The following is a 13,571-nucleotide window of genomic DNA, read 5'->3' as shown; positions in this document are numbered from 1 at the left end:
AATAATTTTACGGGGAGATATTGCATAACTGAACGGAAACAACTTTCGACATGACAATAATTGCTAGATAAACTGAACATCTTGGAACTGAATGAGGCCGCGGTGCTCAGCTCGATGCTAAATGGGAGTTAATTATTCTTAATAATGAATTTTACTTGCAGAGTGATCTGATCAAAAGAGAACGACTTTAAACGATAAATAAGGCTAAAATCCTTTCTTATTTTTACTTTCTTCCTCTTTTCCTTTCCGTCTTATTATTATTATTATTATTATTCTTAAAGCACACGTGTTGCTGCTTTGTGTCTCGGAATTAAAATAACTATATGGGCGGAGGTTTTTCGTGAAGTTGAAATCAGGCCCAAGACCGGGTAAAAGATGGTGTTGATCGTGGAGTTAACTATTTTGCAAAAGAGAGAGCATCACTGAAACACTCAACAGAGCATAGGAGTCTGTTGTGAGCGATAACGAACCGCAGAGAGGGCTAAGAAGCCACGAGAGAGAGAGAGAGAGAGAGAGAGAGAGAGAGAGAGAGAGAGAGAGAGTCAGCGAATGTTTTCTTGGCATTCCTTGAAAAATTCATTCAGTCCGAAAGTTCAGAATGGCGTTACGCCCAACGCATGGGTTGGAAAATCTTGAGAAACCAGGCTTCTCAGTACCTTTATGTCGACTTCACTGTTCTATCCAGTTTAGTATTTTACTTTATCCTGCTTCATTACTAAAGACAACTGCATGTTTCGAGTGACTTTACTGATCTCTGTGACGTTATTGCTTCATTGCAGAGAGGCCTAAGGCCAAGCGCTGGGACCTATGAGGTATATCGGCGCTGCAAGAGGCACTGACAGTAAAAGGGTTTGAAAGGTGTAACAGCGGGGGAAAACCTCACAGTTGCACTATGAAACAACTGTTAGAGAGGGTGGAGAGTCATATGGAAGAAAGACAATGTAAACAGAGGAACAGTAAAAGGAATGCAAGAGGTTGCAGGTAGAGGCCGAAGGGACGCTGCAAAGAACCTTGGGTAATGCCTACAGTGCACCACGTGAGGTGCGCTCACGGCACTAGGCCTTACGGGGTGTCACTGCAGAGATAACTTACTTGTTCGAACATATTTTATTAATTAAGCAACTTGTCATCATAGACACTCTACTATTCCAGTAACCTAATTACTTATGTTTGCTATCACTCACGTAAATATGAAAACTAGACGCTTCATTTCGAAATGTGAATTTGCTCCCTTTTCATTAGTTAAAAAAAAAAAAAGCTAAAGTCCTCCTGGGTCTCTGTAGGCTCATAGGGCAGGCGCTGATCTCCTGTTTCTTAGGCCGAGAGCAACTGACATTTAAAAATTCAATATCCTCTCGCTGGTGAGCTTGTGTTTATGTTTGCGTTTATTTTTGTACTTCTCCACTTGGTAATAGGTATGCATCCATTGAATACTCAAACAGTGGTTGGAATTCGTTAGAAAATAAGCATCCGACTGTTCTTACTGGTCGAACAGCCTTACTATTCCAATGAATTTCTTAGAAACTTCTGATCATGTGACTTCATTGTTCCATTCAAATTATTACTTCAGCTCCGTCATCAGTTACGTTATTCGAGTGATTCTATTGTTCTGTGTGTTTTCACTGCTGAGGCCACTTGATTGTCCGAGCTCATCCTATTACTAAAGCCAGTTTTAGTTTTCTGTACAAGAAAATTATTGTGCCGGGTTTGTCTATCCGTCCGCCCTCAGATCTTAAAAACTACTCAGGCCAGAGGGCTGCAAATTGGTATGTTGATCATCCACCCTCCAGCCAGCAAACATACTAAATTGCAGCCCTCTAGCCTTAGTAATTTTTATTTTATTTAAGGTTAACGTTAGCCAAAACCGTGCATCTGGCAACGATAAAGGACAGGCCACCACCGGCCCGTGGTTAAAGTTTCATGGGCCGCAGCTCATACAACATTATACCGAGACCACCGAAAGATAGATGTTTTCGGCGGCCTTGCTTATACGATGTACAGAAAACTCGCCTTCGGCGCATTTTTTACTTGTTCCATGACACTATCACTCGAGTAGTTTTACTATTCAAGTAACTGCAAGTAACTTCACTGCTCATGCTCGCTGTCACTCAAGGAACTGTTAATATTATATGCCTCCTTTCGAAGTGTGAATTATTCCCTTTTCAATTCTCGAACATTTAAAAATTTGATGGTCTTCCTTCCCGGGAATCGAGCCTTTGAGGATGTGTGTGTGTGCGTGTGTGTGTTTGTAACAGATTGGAATATAAGATTTATGCCAAAGGCCAAGCAGCGCTGGGACCGATGAGGTCATTCAGCGTTGAAAAGGAAATTAAGAGTAAAAGGTTTTAAAGCTGTAACAGGAGGAAGACCTCGCAGTTGCACCATGAAACATTTCTTAGGAGAGGCTACAGACAGTAAGATGGAAGAAAGATAATATGTATGGAAGAATAGTAAAGGTATGAAAGGGGTTGCAGCTAGGAACCGAAGGGACGCTGCAAAGAACCTCAAGTAATGGCTACAGTTAAATATATCTTAGTTTAACCAGACCACTGACCTGACTAACTGGGGCTGGCCCGAAGGATTAGATTTATTTTACGTGGCTAAGAGCCAACTGGTTACCTAGCAACGGGACCTACAGTTATTGTGGAATCCGAACCACATTATGACGAGAAATGAATTTCTATCACCAGAAATAAATCCCTCTAATTCTTCATTGGCCGGTCTGAGAGTCGAACGCTGGAATGCCTACAGTGAACCGCATGAGGTGCATTGATGGCACTACCTCCCCCACCCCCCCAACTCCCGTGCGGGGCTGTGTGTGTAGGTGTGTGTGTTTGTGTGTATTAGACCATGCGTAATGCTCCACTTGGTAACAGGCATGCATCCATTGAATATTCAAACAGGAACGAGTGCTGGCCGACTGGAGAGTCTATGACACAGTGACTCTGCGTCTTCTGGAACTGCTTTTCTCTTCCGCCACGTCTTCCTTGGAGCTCATTCATGTAAGAACCTTCTACAGGGACGCCTTCGTCAATCTCCTGCCCAGACTCACGGGCCTTACTCACCTGCAGATACAGGTAAGGAGGACAAAGCTCACCAATCTTTCCCGTCCTTTGTTCGTTTAAATTATTCAGCGAGAGCCGAGTGTGTGGTATTCTTGAGTTTGTTAAGACAGCTTTAAACTGCTTTTATCAACAGCCCTTTGTTCTGCTGCCTGGATTATTAGGCTTATTTATTTCATATACAATTAGCTTGTCCATGATATTAACTTTGTTTTAAGTAACTTACTGAATGAACATTCAAACTTTTTAAGTCCTAAATTTTATGTTGTTGTAACTTAGCAATTATGTCTCTGATCATCGCTTCCTTTATGAAATGTAATGGAATATAAAAGTTAGCCCAAAGGCCAAGCGCTGAGACCTACGACGTCATTCAGCGCCGAAAGGGATATTGCGAGTAAAATGGTTCTAAAAGATGAAACAGGAGGAAAACCGCGCGGTTGCACCATGAGACCATTGTTAGGAGAGGGTGGAATGTAAGATGGAAGAAAGAGAATATGAACGGAAGTACAGTAAAAGGAATGAAAGGGATTACAGCCAAGGGCCGAAGGAACGCTGCAAAAGAACCTCAAGTACTGCCTACAGTGCACCGCTTGAGATGCACTGCCGGATGCTACCCCTCTACGGGGGTTCTGCTTATGGTGAGAAGAAGTTTCCCTAACTTCTGTTTCTCTCTCTCGTGGCAGGACCCGGTATGGACGCTCAGCAGACGACAACTGGGCGTCACTTTACTGTCCATTTCTAAAATGACCTATTTGCGGGTGCTGACCTTACAATACTGCGGGCATGATGCCCTTCTGGCAGCTGCGGGGGCGAGCTGTCCTCACCTACAGGTAAGGAAGGAGTCCTGACGATGATGTATTGCCAGTTAACAGAATTAGAGCCTCAGTCAGTTCACCAGATTACAAAAGGAAACTTTTAAACGTGTTTTTCCCTCCTCTACTCAGCAAAGTGTTCCTTTGTCCAAATTTTCCTAAATCATCTTACCTAGTTTTCAATGGGTACTTTTTCCTTGTTCTCTGCTTTTCTTGCCTATTTTTCACTGGTTGTTCATGTTTTTTAGCCATACTATTTCCTGGCCTTTTATCAACTGCTGTTTGTGCTCTTTGCCCTAATTTTTCTGATTTCCCTTTCAACTACAGTTTATGACATTTGCTATAGTTTTCTACCTTGTATCAACTGCTATTCTATGGTTCTCTACCTTGTATCGACTGCTACTCTATAGTTTTCTACCTTGTATCAACTGCTATTCTATGGTTCTGTACCTTGTATCGACTGCTACTCTATAGTTTTCTACCTTGTATCAACTGCTATTCTATGGTTCTCTACCTTGTATCGACTGCTACTCTATAGTTTTCTACCTTGTATCAACTGCTATTCTATGGTTCTGTACCTTGTATCGACTGCTACTCTATAGTTTTCTACCTTGTATCAACTGCTATTCTATGGTTCTCTACCTTGTATCGACTGCTACTCTATAGTTTTCTACCTTGTATCAACTGCTATTCTATGGTTCTCTACCTTGTATCGACTGCTACTCTATAGTTTTACCTTGTATCAACTGCTATTCTATGGTTCTGTACCTTGTATCGACTGCTACTCTATAGTTTTCTACCTTGTATCAACTGCTATTCTATAGCTTTCTACCTTGTATCAGCTGCTATTCTATAGTTTTCTACCTTGTATCAACTACTATTCTATAGTTTTTCTACCTTGTATCAATTGCTATTCTATAGTTTTCTACCTTGTATCAACTACTATTCTATAGTTTTCTACCTTGTATCAATTGCTATTCTATAGTTTTCTACCTTGTATCAACTACTATTCTATAGTTTTCTACCTTGTATCAATTGCTATTCTATAGTTTTCTACCTTGTATCAACTACTATTCTATAGTTTTCTACCTTGTATCAATTGCTATTCTATAGTTTTCTACCTTGTATCAACTACTATTCTATAGTTTTCTACCTTTTCAGCTGCTATTCTATAGTTTTCTACCTTGTATCAGCTGCTATTCTATAGTTTTCTACCTTGTATCAACTGCTATTCTATAGCTTCTACCTTGTATACTATAGTTTTCAGCTGCTATTCTATAGTTTTCTACCTTGTATCAACTGCTATTCTATAGTTTTCAACTTGTATCAACTGCTATCAACTACTATTCTATAGTTTTCTACCTTGTATCAATTGCTATTCTATAGTTTTCTACCTTGTATCAGCTGCTATTCTATAGTTTTCTACCTTGTATCAATCAACTGCTATTCTATAGTTTTCTACCTTGTATCAACTGCTATTCTATAGTTTTCTACCTTGTATCAACTGCTATTCTATAGTTTTCTACCTTGTATCAACTGCTATTCTATAGTTTTCTACCTTGTATCAACTGCTATTCTATAGTTTTCTTGTATCAACTACTATTCTATAGTTTTCTTGTATCAACTACTATTCTATAGTTTTTTTCCTTGTATCAACTGCTATTCTATAGTATCAACTGCTATTCTATAGTTTTCTACCTTGTATCAACTGCTATTCTATAGTTTTCTACCTTGTATCAACTGCTATTCTATAGTTTCTATAGTTTTCTACCTTGTATCAACTACTATTCTATAGTTTTCTACCTTGTATCAACTCAACTATTCTAGTTTTCTGCTATTCTTGTTTTATCAACTACTATTCTATAGTTTTCTACCTTGTATCAACTACTATTCTATAGTTTTTTTCTACCTTGTATCAACTACTATTCTATAGTTTTCTACCTTGTATCAATTGCTATTCTATAGTTTTCTACCTTGTATCAACTACTATTCTATAGTTTTCTACCTTGTATCAGCTGCTATTCTATAGTTTTCTACCTTGTATCAGCTGCTATTCTATAGTTTTCTACCTTGTATCAACTGCTATTCTATAGCTTTCTATTTTGTATCAGCTGCTATTCTATAGTTTTCTACCTTGTATTGCTATTCTATAGCTTTCTACCTTGTATCATTGCTATTCTATAGTTTTCTACCTTGTATCAATTCATCTATTCTATAGTTTTCTACCTTGTATCAACTGCTATTCTATAGTTTTCTACCTTGTATCAACCTATTCTATAATTTTCTCTACCTTGTATCAACTGCTATTCTATAGTTTTCTACCTTGTATCAACTGCTATTCTATAGCTTTCTACCTTGTATCAGCTGCTATTCTATAGTTTTCTACCTTGTATCAACTGCTATTCTATAGTTTTCTACCTTGTATCAACTGCTATTCTATAGCTTTTACCTTGTATCAGCTGCTATTCTATAGTTTTCTACCTTGTATCAACTGCTATTCTATAGTTTTCTACCTTGTATCAACTGCTATTCTATAGCTTTCTACCTTGTATCAGCTGCTATTCTATAGTTTTCTACCTTGTATCAACTGCTATTCTATAGCTTTCTACCTTGTATCAGCTGCTATTCTATAGTTTTCTACCTTGTATCAACTGCTATTCTATAGCTTTCTACCTTGTATCAGCTGCTATTCTATAGTTTTCTACCTTGTATCAACTACTATTCTATAGCTTTCTACCTTGTATCAGCTGCTATTCTATAGTTTTCTACCTTGTATCAGCTGCTATTCTATAGTTTTCTACCTTGTATCAACTGCTATTCTATAGCTTTCTACCTTGTATCAGCTGCTATTCTATAGTTTTCTACCTTGTATCAACTGCTATTCTATAGTTTTCTACCTTGTATCAACTGCTATTCTATAGCTTTCTACCTTGTATCAGCTGCTATTCTATAGTTTTACCTTGTATCAACTGCTATTCTATAGTTTTTTTACCTTGTATCAGCTGCTATTCTATAGTTTTCTACCTTGTATCAACTGCTATTCTATAGCTTTTACCTTGTATCAGCTGCTATTCTATAGTTTTCTACCTTGTATCAACTACTATTCTATAGCTTTCTACCTTGTATCAGCTGCTATTCTATAGTTTTCTACCTTGTATCAACTGCTATTCTATAGTTTTCTACCTTGTATCAGCTGCTATTCTATAGTTTTCTACCTTGTATCAACTGCTATTCTATAGCTTTCTACCTTGTATCAGCTGCTATTCTATAGTTTTCTACCTTGTATCAACTACTATTCTATAGTTTTCTACCTTGTATCAATTGCTATTCTATAGTTTTCTACCTTGTATCAACTACTATTCTATAGTTTTCTACCTTGTATCAATTGCTATTCTATAGTTTTCTACCTTGTATCAACTACTATTCTATAGTTTTCTACCTTGTATCAATTGCTATTCTATAGTTTTCTACCTTTATTCTATAGTTTTCACCTTGTATCAGCTGCTATTCTATAGTTTTCTACCTTGTATCAGCTGTATTCTATAGTTTTCTACCTTGTATCAACTGCTATTCTATAGCTTTCTACCTTGTATCAGCTGCTATTCTATAGTTTTCTACCTTGTATCAACTACTATTCTATAGTTTTCTACCTTGTATCAATTGCTATTCTATAGTTTTCTACCTTGTATCAACTACTATTCTATAGTTTTCTACCTTGTATCAGCTGCTATTCTATAGTTTTCTACCTTGTATCAGCTGCTATTCTATAGTTTTCTACCTTGTATCAACTGCTATTCTATAGCTTTCTACCTTGTATCAGCTGCTATTCTATAGTTTTCTACCTTGTATCAACTACTATTCTATAGTTTTCTACCTTGTATCAACTGATTCTATAGCTTTCTACCTTGTATCAGCTGCTATTCTATAGTTTTCTACCTTGTATCAACTGCTATTCTATAGCTTTCTACCTTGATCAGCTGCTATTCTATAGTTTTCTACCTTGTATCAGCTGATTCTATAGCTTTTTCTACCTTGTATCAGCTGCTATTCTATAGTTTTCTACCTTGTATCAATTGCTATTCTATAGTTTTCTACCTTGTATCAACTGCTATTCTATAGTTTTCTACCTTGTATCAGCTGCTATCCTATAGCTTTCTACCTTGGCTATTCTATAGCTTTCACCTTGTATCAGCTGCTATTCTATAGTTTTCTACCTTGTATCAGCTGCTATTCTATAGCTTTATACCTTGTATCAGCTGCTATTCTATAGTTTTCTACCTTGTATCAGCTGCTATTCTATAGCTTTCTACCTTGTATCAGCTGCTATTCTATAGTTTTCTACCTTGTATCAGCTGCTATTCTATAGCTTTCTACCTTGTATCAGCTGCTATTCTATAGTTTTCTACCTTGTATCAACCTATTCTATAGTTTTTCTACCTTGTATCAATTGCTATTCTATAGTTTTCTACCTTGTATCAACTACTATTCTATAGTTTTCTACCTTGTATCAATTGTTATTCTATAGTTTTCTACCTTGTATCAACTACTATTCTATAGTTTTCTACCTTGTATCAATTGCTATTCTATAGTTTTACCTTGTATCAACTACTATTCTATAGTTTTCTACCTTGTATCAGCTGCTATTCTATAGTTTTCTACCTTGTATCAACTACTATTCTATAGTTTTCTACCTTGTATCAACTGCTATTCTATAGCTTTCTACCTTGTATCAGCTGCTATTCTACAGTTTTCTACCTTGTATCAACTGCTATTCTATAGTTTTCTACCTTGTATCAGTTGCTATTCTATAGTTTTCTACCTTGTATCAACTACTATTCCATAGTTTTCTACCTTGTATCAACTACTATTCTGTAGTTTTCTACCTTGTATCAATTGCTATTCTATAGTTCTCTACCTTGTATCAACTGCTATTCTATAGTTTTCTACCTTTTATCAACTATTCTATAGTTTTCTACCTTGTATCAACTGCTATTCTATAGTTTCTACCTTGTATCAACTGCTATTCTGTAGTATTCTACCTTGTATCAACTGCTATTCATGTCCTTGGCCAAAACTTTTCTGACTTATTTTTCAACAGCTGCTTTTTATTTTGATTTTTAATACTAATTTTTCGTATTTATTTTCCAACTCCTGCTTATGGCCTTTGCTATAATTTTTCTTACGTATTGTTAACCGCTGTTTATGCCTTCACTCGATTTTTCTGCCCAAATATTGAAATGCTATTTATTTCTTTATTTCCTTTACGCAATTTCTCTCTGGGAAATTATTCAACTCATTCTCTTTCCCCCTCACCCTAATTAACTGACCAATTAATTACCCTAATTAACTGACCAATTAATTAGTGGAATCGCTTTATATCCCTTGTCAGAATTTCGGAGCAGTCTGTAAAGGACTCTTTATTACTCTGCCCTAATTTTCCTGACCCATTTTTACCTACTGTTCTGATCCCGTTTAATTACATTTTTCAATTATATTTTTCAGTTGCTATTAATTTTTTTCGTATCGGCTATTTTGTTTTTGCTTTTCATTTTCCATCATTATTATTATTATTATTATTATTATTATTATTATTATTATTATTATTATTATTATTATTATTATTATTATTCATGTAAATAAGAAAAGTCTTTTCCCGTTTTCCTATTTGTGTACATCTTAATGAACACCTGACTGATCGAGGAGTACCCTTCTGGCGTCCTCCCCAGGTTGTGGACATGATGGGCGCCAGAGGAGTGACAGACGAGGGCGTCTGGTCCCTCGTGACGGTCAGACCGGGCGGCTGGGGTGGACTGATGGCCCTCGAAGAGGACATCGTCAGGAAGAAGAGCATGGCGGTCAGGCTAGGGAAGTGTTGGGGAGCCGCTGTAAAGAGCATCACCTCGAAGCTGGTCTTTGCTCTTATGGAACCCAAGGATCCCAAAGTAAGTTATTATTATTATTATTATTATTATTATTATTATTATTATGGTTGGTCTTCGTACTCATGGAACCCAAGGATCCCAAAGTAAGTTGTTGTTATTATTATTATTATTATTATTATTATTATTATTATTATTATTATTATTATTATTATTATTATTATTGTTATGGTTGGTCTTTGCACTCATGGAACCCAAGGATCCCAAATTAAGTTGTTATTATTATTATTATTATTATTATTATTATTATTATTATTATTACGGTTGGTCTTTGCATCATTAGGATCCTAAAGTAGTTATTATTATTATTATTATTATTATTATTATTATTATTATTATTATTATTATTATTATGGTTGTTTTTACTCACGGATCCCAAGGATCCCAAAGTAGTTATTATTATTATTATTATTATTATTTATTATTATTATTATTATTATTATTATATTATGGTTGGTCTTTGCGCTCATGGAACCCAAGGATCCCAAAGTAAGTTATTATTATTATTATTATTATTATTATTATTATTATTATTATTATTATTATGGTTGGTCTTTGAGCTCATGGAACCCTTGGATCCCAAAGTAAGTTATTATTATTATTATTATTATTATTATTATTATTATTATGGCTGGTCTTTGCGCTCATGGAACCCAAGGATCCTAAAGTAAGTTGTTATTATTTTTATTATAATTATTATTATTATTATTATTATTATTATTATTATTATTATTATTATTATTATTATTATTATTATTATTATTATGGTTGGTCTTTGAGCTCATGGAACCCTTGGATCCCAAAGTAAGTTATTATTATTATTATTATTATTATTATTATTATTATTATTATTATTATTATGGCTGGTCTTTGCGCTCATGGAACCCAAGGATCCTAAAGTAAGTTGTTATTATTTTTATTATAATTATTATTATTATTATTATTATTATTAGTGGATAAATAAATCCACACTTATGTATGGGTACAAATGCATTTAAAGTACAAGAATAACTGTTATTATTATTATTATTATTATTATTATTATTTTATTATTATTATTATTATTATTATTATTATTATTATTATTATTATTATTAGAGAAACAAATGCACAGTTTTGTATGGGTACAAATATATTTTAAAAATATATATATAGAGAGTTTTCGGGAATCTGTTCGAACAGATTTCAGAAAGCTCTCAATATAGATTTATTTTTTAAATTTATTTGTACCCATACATAACTAGGGATTTGTTTCTCCACTGCAAGACTCAGGCTAGTATGAGTATTATTATTATTATTATTATTATTATTATTATTATTATTATTATTATTATTATTATTATTATTATTATTATTATTATTATTAATGAAAATCTCGGTTAGTCACTGAAATGATTAAGAAATCCACGATGATGTCAGTGTAAATATATATATTAAAAATATATTCCAAACGAGGGCTTTCGAGAACCTGCTCGATTCTCCTTGATAAGGAGAATCGAACAAGTTCTCGAAAGCTCGTTATATATATATATATATATATATATATATATATATATATATATATATATATATATATATATATATATATATATATATATATATATAATATATATATATATATTTAATATATATATATATATAAAATTATATATATTTTTAGTATATATATTTACACTGACATCATTGTGGATTTCTTCACCATTATTATTATTATTATTATTATTATTATTATTATTATTATTATTATTATTATTATTATATAGCAGGTGTCCGAAGTTGACCTATTATCCCGATGTTTGCCGGGTATAATTTTTTTTATATTATCATCATCATCGGAAGGAGATCATCTTTCAAACAAACTTCATTAAACAGAATGGCCGTCTGTATGCCACTGAGTTTGTACTCGTACTGCAATTTCTCAATCTCTTTAATGAGAGTCTTCGTAGCAGCAGGTAAATTGTATAACAGCTGTCCAAAGTTCATTCATTCCTTGACGTTTCTATAACTCAGCGGCATCCATACGGCCACTCTGTTCAATGAAGTTTATTATTATTCTTATTATTATCATCAATTCACCATAACTAGGGGGAAATTTATGAGTTTCTTTATTATGCATTTTCACCCGGTCTTCAAAAATTTTACTATAAGGTACACCTTGGACCTCTAATTATTTGACCACAATTGTTAAATCAGATCTTTTTTTGTGGTCAGTCTCCAAAAATCTACAGAAATCGACAAAAGCTGGATACAGAACTCTTTATATACAATGGATTCAAACACTAAATATTTCACTTACCTGGTAATTCCCGATCTCACGTCACCTCCAAGCGTTGAGTCACTTCCTTCAAAATGATAAATTACTCCTTGTGCAAATTCTGATTTCGTTCGTTTCCTGAGGAAGTGACGCACTTTGTGGCCCTCACACCGACGCTTACATTTCCAATGAACTGAAACAAAATATAAAAAAAATTTAAAATGTGGCATGTGCACCAGACGCCTAAGGCCCAATCATGAAGAATTTTCACCAGAAATTACAAATTACTGTTTTATGCAGGAGCAGTAACTTTTGAGACAATTAACACATTCTCTGGCAGTGTGAAATTTACTAATGGATAGTGACAGTTGTTGTTGTGTTTTAATATAAAAGTGGAGGGTTTTATATTTCGAAAGTTTTGGAATTTGGGTAAACATACATAGCCATTGTTTTTTGGCGGCTGCAAAATTTCTTACTCGCTTAATATTTGCTATTTATAATGGCAGTGCAAATGGGCGTACGTGATGGAACACTGAACCTGCTCTTCCCCCCAACACCCCCCAAAATAAAAAAAAATAAAAAGAAACCAAGGGCTATCTCTATGTAAAGTGATATATGAGTTTCGATTTCAGACGATCCAGTCTCTTTCTCTCTCTCTCTCTCTCTCTCGACGCGTAAAGCTTCAGGATGACCTTAAAAACAAGCGCACAGCGATCAATAAGAATTTACGAGAGGAAATGTCAGTAGTCCGTGGTGGTGATTTCATCTTTATCGGCTTCGTCATCGAATCTTGGAATTACTGTTTTTGACATTTTTTATTCTATTTTGCTATACTGTTTTAAGAAGGATTACGTCTTGTCGATGCTTGCGATTTAACTTTCGTGTGTCTTTTCGGTCACAGGAATCGAGAGTAATTTTCTTGTCATTGTGGACATTATATTCGTAGATAAGGCTAAGTATAATTATTTAGTTCATAACTAATCTGGGTTGGACACGGTTTGTTCACTTTGATTCTGTTTCGAAGGCAGCTCTAATTTTTCATCGTTTAACAGTCTCTCCGTCCCGAAACAAAATTGATAATCAGTAATAAAAGTAAACTTTGCTTCTACTTTAACAAAAATGACTGGAAGTCGACTCTGCTTTTGTCCTTACAGCGAAAGCTACCAAGAACTTTGGCCTGTTATGGAATACAGAATTTAGGCCAAAGGCCAAGCGCTGGGAGCTGAGGTCATTCAGAGCTGAAAGGGAAATTGAGAATAGAAAGGTTTGAAAGGTGTAACAGGAGGACAACCTCTCAATTGGACTATGAAACAATTGCTGGAAGGCTGAAAGAGAATAGGAACGGAGGCAGTGTATGAGGAAGGGGGTGCAGTTAGGGGCCGAAGGACGCTGCAAAAGAACCTTTGGCAATGCCCAGTGCAGTGCGTGAGGTGCACTGACAGCACTACCTCCTTACGGGGAGAAATCTGGCCTGTTTACCCTCTATTCGACATTAAGCGATCTC

At 35.0% G+C, this 13,571-nt stretch overlaps 1 protein-coding gene across 1 annotated transcript in view; it reads left to right on the top strand.

The window, feature by feature from the left end:
* LOC136836101 (uncharacterized) overlaps positions 1 to 13,571 on the top strand; it is a 48,617-nt gene that overhangs the window by 30,470 nt on the left and 4,576 nt on the right. Inside the window, exons 3-5 of the mRNA XM_067100082.1 lie at positions 2,904 to 3,077; positions 3,746 to 3,892; positions 9,601 to 9,816. Of these exons, the coding sequence (XP_066956183.1) occupies positions 2,904 to 3,077; positions 3,746 to 3,892; positions 9,601 to 9,816 (537 nt within the window). The remainder of the gene's footprint in view (positions 1 to 2,903; positions 3,078 to 3,745; positions 3,893 to 9,600; positions 9,817 to 13,571) is intronic.

The sequence above is a fragment of the Macrobrachium rosenbergii genome, chromosome 56 (genome assembly GCF_040412425.1).
Source record: "Macrobrachium rosenbergii isolate ZJJX-2024 chromosome 56, ASM4041242v1, whole genome shotgun sequence".
NCBI lineage: Eukaryota > Metazoa > Arthropoda > Malacostraca > Decapoda > Palaemonidae > Macrobrachium > Macrobrachium rosenbergii.
This window is presented reverse-complemented; position numbering and strand designations above follow the sequence as displayed.